This window comes from Pygocentrus nattereri, chromosome 11 (assembly GCF_015220715.1).
Source record: "Pygocentrus nattereri isolate fPygNat1 chromosome 11, fPygNat1.pri, whole genome shotgun sequence".
Lineage (NCBI taxonomy): Eukaryota > Metazoa > Chordata > Actinopteri > Characiformes > Serrasalmidae > Pygocentrus > Pygocentrus nattereri.
This window is the reverse complement of record NC_051221.1, coordinates 14470761-14482124: the sequence shown is the minus strand read 5'-3', so window position 1 is coordinate 14482124 and position 11364 is coordinate 14470761. Positions and strand designations below refer to the sequence as shown.

At 39.1% G+C, this 11364-nt stretch overlaps 1 protein-coding gene across 1 annotated transcript in view; it reads right to left on the bottom strand.

Moving 5' to 3' along the window:
• Window positions 1–439: 439 nt before the first annotated feature.
• The window catches only part of LOC108442487 (F-actin-uncapping protein LRRC16A-like), a 53083-nt gene continuing 42158 nt past the window's right edge, over window positions 440–11364 (bottom strand). Inside the window, exons 28-38 of the mRNA XM_017722551.2 lie at window positions 10185–10272; window positions 9228–9347; window positions 8269–8335; window positions 7888–8102; window positions 6553–6662; window positions 5567–6053; window positions 4053–4098; window positions 3584–3955; window positions 3185–3328; window positions 1944–2060; window positions 440–1097 (exon numbers count right to left, since the gene is read on the bottom strand). Of these exons, the coding sequence (XP_017578040.1) occupies window positions 958–1097; window positions 1944–2060; window positions 3185–3328; window positions 3584–3955; window positions 4053–4098; window positions 5567–6053; window positions 6553–6662; window positions 7888–8102; window positions 8269–8335; window positions 9228–9347; window positions 10185–10272 (1906 nt within the window). The 3' untranslated portion in view covers window positions 440–957. The remainder of the gene's footprint in view (window positions 1098–1943; window positions 2061–3184; window positions 3329–3583; window positions 3956–4052; window positions 4099–5566; window positions 6054–6552; window positions 6663–7887; window positions 8103–8268; window positions 8336–9227; window positions 9348–10184; window positions 10273–11364) is intronic.

The following is an 11364-nucleotide window of genomic DNA, read 5'->3' as shown; positions in this document are numbered from 1 at the left end:
CCTCAAAATCACAGAAGTGCTCTGTAAGCACAGGCAGACTTCAGCTCACCCATGAAAGTAAAGATACTTCTCACATTTGTGCTGACTGTTGGAGAACGGCTCATAATAGCAGGAGCTACTTTAAAGGGGAATTCCACCCATTAAAAAAAAAAACTGGACTGGCGGCCTGTCCAGGGTGTATCCTGCCTTCCGCCTGATGACCGCTGGGATAGGCTCCAGCACCCCCACGTGACCCTGCGGGAGAAGCGGCTTAGAAGAGGTGTGTGTGTGTGTTTGTGTGTGTGTGCACAGTTCAGTGACTCAGATGTAAACAAAGTCAAAGGGTGGTTTGGTGTGAAATGTGTCACTATAGAGAAACACACTCAGATTTCTTTACAGTGGTGGTGATGGGAACCAGGAGTCACAATGTCTACAAAACAAATACAGCCATTTTATTTACTGTCCAAAACCACCAGTGGATCTACACCTATCTTCTGAGTTTTTATATGTAATGCTGATGATGGTGAAATAGTGATAAATCTAGGGGAAAAAAAAAGTCGCCAACAAGATTCATGTGCGTGGTTTTAAAAAAGTTACATGATAAAAACTATCGTCTCACATCAAACAGCTTATTTATAACCATTTAAGGTGACACCTTTCTGTGAAGCAGCTTTTAAAGGCATTAAACTCTTCAGATGTCTGGTTCCTATCACCACCACTGTGAACAATTCTGACTCAGGTTCTCAAGGAGGGAGCATTTTTTATCTAACCACTCCTCGTTTACATCTCAACCGTTTACTAAAATAAAATAATAATAATAATAAAAAAAAAAACAGGAATCCCCCTAATTTTATATTAGATTTGTGACAAGAAGGCAAGCACCCTGCTCTGGGAGTATATCTGGCTGTAAAGTAAAAGTTGGAACTTCCCTGGTTTGCATGATAGTTATTTTACACCACTGTCCTGGTTGGTTTGTGTTCATTCTGCTGTTTTGTCCTGGTTGGGTGGCTCACTGTGGGCTGATGTTGGGTCAATGTGCTGGTCATCAAGCTGGTGCTGTGTGTCAGAGTCTGCAGTGCTGAGGTTCTGAGCTAAAGAAGAGTCTCTCCTCAGGCCAACTACAAAAAAAAAAAAAAAACAAACAAACAAAGATAACTGCCAATTTAGTTCAACTGCAGTTATTATATTAATTGTCAACTTTGTTAGAAATAATTATCTTGTTGCTCTGCCTTGCTGGTGTACAGATAGAGACAGTAGGTTATCTGTTGACCCCCCTCTAGTCCTTCATCGTTGCTCAGTTTCTGACCAGAGCATAAAAATATCTGCATATTTTTGAATGATTACTTGCAACTGACATGTAAAAACCCTAGAAACACTGCTGTGTCTGTTACACTCATACTAGCACCACACACACTTCTATGTCAGCGTCACTGCTGTGAGATATTTTTTCATACCTCCAAAGTTCAGTCCTAAAAGTTGGTTGCATTTTTGATTCTCCATTCGAGTAAGCCCAGACACATTAAATGATACTGAGGTCATCTACTAGTTACGACTCCCCAATCAGACAATATCACCAGTGCTAGGAGGGCAAAAGCCAGCACAGGCTTCCTCCGAGACCTGTGAAGCGAGCCATCTCATCTTTTATAACTGGTGCTAACACAACAATGACTGCTAAGTCAGCTAACTGACGCTTATATTGGCTAGCACTGCACTGGGTGATGGGAGACAGAGGGAGAGATTGAGGCCAATTGTGCTCTCTTGGACTCTTGGACATGGATCATATACCGAATTTCAGATCTCCTGAAAATTAATAACTTGCCTGTTTTACTGTGACTTTTGTCCATTACTGTATAGAAGCACGTTAAGATGCAACAGAGCAAGGAAAACAGAGGCAATACAGAAAGACAAGTATCTCTATATAAGTGAACTGTGACTTCATGTGAAAGACAGGCAGAGAGGATCACCTTTCTCTTCAGCAGGATTGGCGGAGGAGTGACGGGAAGTGCAGTGTTGTCCTGTTTCTGAAGTATGTGCATTCGATTCTGACTCAAACACACTGTCCTCTGCTGCAGTGTCCAGAACTGAGAGTCAAACAGAGCAACAGTATAAGCAACTCCAACACCATCAACAGCAACACCTCAGCAGTAAGAAACCACTGAAACAGCAGTAGCTCACAGAAGCTCTCTGCAGAAAACAGACCACCATGACAACAGAACTGCTGAACACTGTATTTTATCAGTCAGAGAACGTAAGCCAAAAGATTTTTCACAAAAAGAAGAAATAAATGAAAATTTGATAGTTGAACATCGTGGCAGATGTTGTATGCTGTCGTAAGCTGCCATAATGATGGCTAACAGGTGTTATTTTAGCCAAACATAGCTTACAACATGAAATCAAACGTTATGGCATCTGACATGACAATCAATGCCAGTGGTTATATGAGGCTGTTATCTACCACGACAACTCTTGACAGCATATGATATCTGCTTTGAGAAGTTAATGGCATAACTTGGTCATTACTAGGTCAGTATAGCAGGGATCAAGTAAAGTACCCAAAAGTCTTTTTGTCTTAAATTTGAAAACAACCCAAAACTCAGTAACACTTTACTTGAAGGGTGCCTAAATAACACATTCATAACATCTTACATAAACACTTCATAGCATGTTCATGAGTGTTTAAAGGGAGTATTATTGCCCTATTTAGTTCCACCACCATACTAAGATTCAGTACTAGCATATTTATGAGTAATTCACTGTCCACATGGTAAAGTGAGATGTAAAGCAACAAATGCTTAAGTAAAAACAAATCATTAAAAAGGAGTCAAAAGTATACATGAAAAGTGCCTCAGTGTCAAAGTACTTAATGACCCAAGGGATAAAGTGAGTTCATTTTTATTTTGCATGTCCAGAAATGGTGATTTACTCAAAATAATGCACTTTTTTAAAGTAAAAAAAAAAAAGAGCACTTTATTTTGAAAGATGTATCTCAGCAAATTGAGACAGTTGTCAACTTTAATATCATGTAAAACATGTACACTTTATAAGTGTTGATTTAAACATTTGTGAACTTGGTATGAAGTGTTTATGGAAGATGTTATGAATGTGTTATGTAGACACCCTTCAAGTCAAGTGTTGCTTGTTCAACTTTAGTAAACTGTATTAATTACCGAAAAAGTAAGAAAAAAAGACTAATAAATAAATATACTTATATGAGGTGGGACTCCATCTACGCTGTGATAGACAGGTGACTGCTCCTCTGTCGCTATGTCAGATGGTGCCTCCTTGTGGTGTAGAGCCATTATAGGCAGTTTGGGGTAAGAGCTGGTACTGGAGTGACCTGAGACATCATCTGACAAACGGAGAGCAAGTGTAACCATCAGTGTCAGAGAATTATTAACATGACAATCACATGACATGCCCACTGTGGCGAACAGTACATTCACATGGAAACGGGTTGTATTTTAATAGTGCTTTTTACAGCAGTCATTGTCCCAAAGCAGTTTGTCCAGAAATGTGGGAATGTAAAAATCTCTTGAGGAAGACCCACTGAGAGAAACAAAAGTTAAAAATGTGAACAAAGGGATGAAGTTTTATCTAACTCGACCTGCTGAAGTGGTGGAGCTACAGCTGCTTGGTGGACTGGTCAGGGGGCTTGGAGGAACCCAAGGGCTGGGCAGGTGCTCCAGGCTCGAGAGCCTATCTGGGCTTGGTGGTCCAGAAGCCTGAGGGCTGTGGAGAGGTTTGGAGCTGCTGGGATGAGGGCTGAGTGAGGATTTGGTGCCTGTCTGTGTGGTGGCAGGTGTGGGCTTGGCTGCAGGTGTGTGAGCAGGTGTGTGAACAGGTGCATGAACAGGCACAGGTGCAGATGCAGGACCAGCATGTTTTGGCTGAGACTGAGGAGAGTGGGATCTTAATGCTGGCTCTGGATGGCGCTCTTTATGAACCAGCTTCTCTACAGCACCAATGTCTCCATCGCCTGGTGAAAGATGGAATTAACACAAAGGAACATATTAAATGGGTATAAGAGCAGTTATCTATGCTGTCTGCCTACGTGTATTATAAAAAACACCAACCATGGTCAGGCTCTGTTTTGGCTGTAGAAACTGAGGAATCAACTGCCTGTGTAATGATTTAAAAGAAAAGAAAACACATTAATGGTTAAAGAGAAGAAAATAAATTCTAACAATTTCTTCTAAAATGAAATATGAATATGAAAGTTCCCAGTAAATGTACTGTATTATTAGAGATTTTGGACCGAGAACAAATCTTTGCTAAGACCTCTGAATTCATTACAGACCTCTGAATTCATTACAGACCTCTGAAGTCGTGTGCCATTCTGTAGCTGGCATCATGCCCATATTACACTTCAGTGACCTCATTAATTAGAGGATCCAGTGACATTTGAAAAAAATGTGTTTGGCAAAAAATACTTGGGTTTGGAATATTCTGTCTGTCTGTCTGTTTTTTTTTTTGTGATCTTTGAAAATGGCATTCATTTTTTCCGCAGAGAAATCAGCTCAGACCTAGAGATCCTAAAATGGGCATGGCAGCATCTACTGACTGGCAACATGACTTCAGAGGTCTACAGACACCCGCCACCATAACTGACACTATTTTAGCTCCCTGTGGTTTAGACCAGGGGTTGGCAACCCAAATGTTAAGAAGAATCATTGTGAGCTCTCAACAAAAATCAAGCCAACTTCAGAGCCAAAACATTTTAAGTTCCTTTTTAACATCTTGGTTGTTAGTTTGTCTCAGTATGTGCTAATATTCCAGTATAGGTCTAAAAAATATAAATGAAAACACAAACTTACTTTGCTCTGCTTTAAGCTTTAGCTCAGCTTTAGCCGCTTTTCTCGTAACTCCAGCAGGAAACCTTTCCTCAAAAGTGGAATAGTTTCTTGTAAAATGTCTCTGTTCAATTTTTTGCGAGACTGAAATTGCTTCTCATTCACTAGCTTCTTGTTCGAATTTTCCCATTCCACCTTAAACGTGCCATTTAAGGTGGGAGGGGAAAATTCAAACAAGTTGACTTCAGCTTTGTGACTATTTAGTGTTTGAGTTTCTTGATGGAGATTAAATGTATCAGGAAAAGCAAACAAATCTATTCGTCTTCAAATTACCGACATTCATCTTAAATCTCTCTTTTTGCCGTTTCGCTAGCTACTAGCTAGGTGAAACTGTTGTCTGTGTTGCTGTGTGACCAGCAGTCTGCTCAGCAATCTTCAGAGTGCAAACTATGACAACTATAAACCTCTTTCCCTATGCAAATACACTGCATCTTTGCAGAACTATAGATCAGAAATAGCACCATAATCTAATCTAATCGTAGTAATACTCTTGAGTCTTTGTCCTTTTTAAGACATTAAAATCTGCTCCCAAACTAGAGCAAAGAGTCCCTGTTTGTGATATTAAAATGGATCATCATGTGGAACTGGAGCTTTCTGTGTGTTACCGTATTTCCTGTCACTCCATGCTGCCTTTATTATTATTGTTGGATGAACTCAATTCACATCGCTATGGAAACACTTACTATTGATTTGTCAGCAATGCTTACTTTTTGCTTTGCATTAAAAAGTTTACTTACCTTCTCTTTCATCTTCTCCTGTTTTGCCCGGAGCTGAGCCAGGAAGTCATTGCCCATCACCTGCACCCCTCGGATTCGGCCCCCGTGCTGCGCGTCACGCTTCTTACCCTCCTCTGCGTGACCTTTAGGCTCAGAAGTCACTGTCACGTTTCCATGGTCACCTGGGTCAGTTTTCTCCACTTGGTTGTCCTGAGTCTTTACTGCCTCAGAAGAGTGTTCAGGAACTGGACTCCTGACTGCAGTCTTTGTCTGATCTACTTCATCTGACTCCTCTACGGATGGTGCTGTTGTTATTGTTGTGTTGGTGATTGTTGCTACAGGAACTGTTGTTGTCGGGGTAACGCTGGTGGGCATGATGATGGATGTGTGAGGACTGGTGGGCGAGGATTTGGTTGAGGACCGCGATTTGATGAGGTTGAAGAAGCCGCTCATGCGAGATTCCCTCTTTCTCTCCCCATCCGCTGCTGAGTCTTTCACAGAGGAACGCCTGGGGTGGTGGGTTAGGGGAGAAAAGAGAAAGATACAATGAATACATTAAGCAAATAACAAAACAAAAAAGGATGAAATAAAAAAAAGAAAAGAAAAGAAAAAGAAAGAAAAAAGTAAAGAAAAAATAAAATAAATAAAAATAGAGAGAAAAGAAGGGCAAAAATAAAAGACAATAAAGATATAAGAAAGAAAAGAACAGAAAGAAAAATAAAGACCAAAAACAAAGACCAAAGAAAGAATAAGTAAGAAAAATAGATAAAAAGAATAAATAAAGGAAAAAAACAGAAAGAAAAAGGACAGAATGAAAAACAAAGATAAGGATGAAAGAAAGAGAAAAATGTAAATTAAATTATAAAGAAGGAAAAATGGACTGAAAAAACGAGAGGCTTACTAAGCCCAACACTGACGTAAACAGTCAATGTAGTTTATGAAATTTTTATCTTTAGTTCACAAACATGAGGAAATGACCAAAGATGCTAACAAAATTCACGTCTCACATGGTTATCATCTTTATGACTTTTTTAGCGAAGAACTCGTCGACTCCCTCATCAACTTTTGCCACAAACCCGTCCTGCTCCAGATCTTCAGCAGGAGCTCTTCTGATGGCCTGAAGGAAAAAAGAAGACTTTAAAAACAGGCTTTAAAACACAGGATGGACTACAGAGAACAACAGTGAGCCTGTGTCTGTGTGCACTACTCTCCTATCTCCACACTCACTTCTGTTTACACAGAGTTGATTTCAAAGTGCTGATACAAGGTCCAAAGTGCTGATACAAGTGTTGATTCTCAGGACCAACATATGTTCTTCCTTATCCTGGACAAATATCATTTGGACATGCTTAACACAGCTGGAACCAACAGCTGGATAATGTCTGACATGCTCCAACCTCAGCTGTTCTAGAATCAGGATCACAATCATTCTTATTTTGCTTAAACACTACACCCACCTTATTCTGTATGTGTTTAATGTTTTTAATCTTCTAATATCACTAGTGATCTAATATCACTCGACTTCACCTGTTTTCTGAAGATCTATGAATAGATGCTAAGTCCACTGTATCTTTTCAGTTATCAGAACTTTCTCATTTAGCTCGTTTTCATATGAAACTTTTAGTTGATGTCACTGGTGTGACCGACTTTATTCTTAGGTAATTGTGAAGAAGGTAGAATACAAATGGATTAATTTACATATTTTAGTGGATATTCCATGATCGACATGTGGTTCGATGTTCTGTAGCAGCCATTCTGCTGCTAAAATGCATTTTTCATTAAAAATGTCACTGGTGTTTCTGTCATCCACGCATGCATTTTCTCCCTTGCACTCTCTTGCCCTCTTTTGCTCCCTCTATCGCGTTGCAAGCATGGCACTCATGCATGCCCCAGCACGTCACTATCTGCGTGATGCCAAGACTTAAAACTTACAACAATGTTAAAAACAGTTGATTCTGTCGCAGCATCAAGATAAATAAAATATCGACTTAAGACAGCCATTCTGACCACCTCACACTAAACGATCGAGATGATGCGAGCGCAATGCAACTCTAGCAAGACCCTTTTGATTTTATTCCAAAATTGGAAATTTGACTTGAAAAGGTGTTTTGCGTAAGGCCGGCATCACCCGTTATGCTTTTGTCACTGCATAAGCAAAGCACTAAAATGAATATAAACTTGGCTATTAATTAGCCTACCTAGCTGTGCACACATGATAAATTGAGAGTGGGTAAAAGAGAGAAAGATAGAGAGAGAGAGAGAGAGAGAGAGAGAGAGAGCGAGAGGCTGAAAGGCGAAAAGAGAGACTGAGTGAGTATGAATGGTGTGGCTGTAACTTGTACAGGAGGTTTGCTGGGTTTGCTGGTCTTCTTCCTGCGGGGTCTCCGTTTGGTGATGTGTTCCAGTTTGGGACTCTCTGTTTCTGCCAGGTCGCTAAAACACACACTCTCCTGATTCTCTAACTCCGCCTCCACAAGGGCAGGGGGAGGGGGGAGCAGCAGGTCCTCCATGTGGATGGGAACGTGCTCTAGAGCTTTATCCAGATCAAACTCCAGCTCTGTCAGACACACCAACAGACACACTAAATTTAACTGTATATTGTTTATATGATATACAGTCACAATGAACTGAATAGCGCTATACTCTTTACATGTCTGCACACTAAATACAATAACATGAGCGTTTCGCTGTAGATTTTAAGTTCATTAGAAGTTTTTTTTTACCGAAGGCCACAGAGACAGGCCGCACCATCCTGAAGAGAATGCTCTTCCTCTTGGATGTGGGAGTCAGCTTCACATAAAGAGAAAAACAAGAACACCAGATAAAAGACAGAAGAGGGTGAGTTTCAGAGTACGAGCTTCGTTAATTATTCATGAGTACAGACAAAAACAACACAGGCTTGAACACCCCTGGCCAAAAGAAACGCAAGTTTGCACTTTTATGCAAACTTCAGTGCACAATTTCTACATGTTTAACATGTTGGAAAAAAAAAAATATAAGATGTGCCGTTACTTCTCCACAAGCTATTTTATGCTTTATTTTTTTCCAACATGACACATTAATCTAATAAACAGTAATTGTGCATTAAAATGTGTGTGTTCTCTGTGATGCAGTAGTGTCCAGTCTGCAGGGTTTCATTTCAACAAAGCTGAAACAAAAAAGTACAAATATTCCAACGTAATTTTTAGGCTTACTGAAATATTCTTAATTGAACTGCATAATTAATGAGATAATGATTAAAGACTAGCTTTAAATACGGTGCCGACAGCAATGCATCGCCCGTTCTGTCACCCCTCCAGTGACACCCCCAGTCATGGTCAGTAAAAAGAATGAGTTTTGATTGTTCTCACAGTTTTAATTTAATTGGTTTTAAATAATGTATCTGTCCCATACTATTTTAATAAACAGTCCATTGTGAAATTTTGCAGTAAAAATGAAGATTCAATGTTTTTGAGAAGTATTTCAAATTTTGGCCACTGGCATACAGTGCACTGATATGCAGTCACACTTTCACAGTTTGCTGCATGTCAAGGAACAGCAGGAATTACAGAGTTACAACAAAATAAGGACATGGACATGCTTTCATGCATGCATTATGTTCTGCTAATGGAAATAAGCTGAAAAGAGGCCCACGCATGAAGTTTTCAGTGGGCCCTCATTGTGGGTGTGGGTGTGTGTGTACCAGTAGATCATCTGGAGGTGCTGGCAGGTTCTCTGACTGCAGCTGTATCTCATCTACAACTTCAGTCTCCTCCGAATCGTGATGCAACAGCGGCTGGCCACGCCTACTTAGGTGCTCCGCCTATGCACACGAGCATGCAAATGTGTCTGTGTTTGCATGATGCCATCACATCACTACATACATCATGTATATGGTAAAGACAAAGTCATTCAGAGTGGTTTGATGTGAAATTCTGTTCTAGAGAAATGTGTTCACAGTGGTCAGGAACCAGATGACCAAAATGTTTAATGCTTCTAAAAGCAAGTGCTTGTGAATATGCTGCCTGACGCATGAGACATTGTTCTATGGTAAAAGATTTTTGTCTAATGATCATTTTTAAAGGCTTTTATCTTTTTTTTTCGTTTTAAAGCTTCTTCACAAAAAGCTGTTACATTAAAATATTACAAATACTCTGAAACATTGTTTAATGACAGTTCAGAGAAGTTTTAACACAAAATATATATTATATAAAATGTATATATCTATATGTATAATTCTTTTAATCCATTCATGGCAGAGAGGTATGTGAGGACATTGGGAGGCAAAACAGCTAAAAGTTTTTCATATTTTTCACTGTTTAACTATCATCAACCTTACATATAAACACAGAAAACGTGTAGGCTCACAGGTGTTTTTGGATAGTAAATAAAATTCCTATCACCACCACTGTAAAGGAATCTAGGTCCTAAGATTCTTTGCAGCAAGGCATCCTATATCGATCTGACTTCTCAAGGCTTGAATTACACAGAAACTTAGTGGAATTAGTCTGGAATTAGACTCTCCTTTAAATACAGGGTGTTGTAAGACCAAAAAGTTCCCAAAGAAAACCTTTTTTCCATCATCAACATTACATAAACAAACTCAGAAGAAATGTGTAGGTTCACTGCCTGGTGTCTGTATGTAGGTGTTAATACTGACCAGTGTGTGTTGAGACCGAGAAAGGGATTGTAAAATCTCATCAATGATGCGGTCAGAGAGGAACGAGGCCAAGCTGAGCTTTACTTCACTGTAAAACAAACACAAGCATTACTACACTAACATTAACAGTTATTAAAACAACCACACAGCACCTTTTTATATGGGACAGTTTTAAACTAGGGATGTACAACAATATAAAAATCATTTCAGTATCAGCAGATAACAGCTTAAAAAATGAAAGGACATTATTGCACCAATGTTTATATTTGACCGACATTTCAAAATGTTTTTTGATGATGTATTTATTGAAAACCGAAAGAGCAGAATGTTAAGGTGATATCTGCACTTGGGCCTGGCGAGATCAGGAATTTTAGTGTACGATTATTTGCCTTATTAACAATTAAATTGTCTTCTTTTTCACTGTCTGCAACTGCTAAAGTACAGGCCTAAAGTCTGAGTGAAAAAAGGTTACACAGTCAACATTTCAATGGACATTTACTATTTATTTTCTGAATTTAATATACTGAAAAAAAAAGAGAACACACAATGTGGCATGTGAAAAAGTCATAGCACATTTTAGATTTCACATTTTATTCATTTACATTTCATATTATTTTCCAAAATATTAAAACTTGCAAATAAATAGAATTTGTGCAGTAACTACCATATTCTAGTGTGCTCCCTGAAGAGGATGTAACTTATTTTCACTTAGAAAATCAACAAAAGTGGTAATTTGTCCAGTCAAACTTTTGCATACACTTGTCACTATCCTGCCTTCCAGCTGTCGATTCTGCTCTCAAGTGATAGCAGAATGTTCAAATAAGCAAACATTACTCATCACTGCCCTCTAGCGATGTTATAATAGAGTCCACGTTTTATGACCCATGACGTCCCTCAATAAATATATTTTCTGCCTTTTTTATTTACATGAACTTTTCTAAACTTAAAGGATGAGTAATTGTGATCAGCTCAATTAACTGTGAACAAGCAAGTATATCATACTTGTGACAGGCCTATCTGCATTTTACTCATTTTACTGCAAATGTAACCCTGCAGAAAGAAACGTTAATGTAATTCAAGTGCATTTTGGCCCTGTTTATACATTCTACAAATGTTTGTACAGGAAAAATATTGGATACCGGCCCTGATTTCCCACATCCTTGCATCCCTACTTCAAACT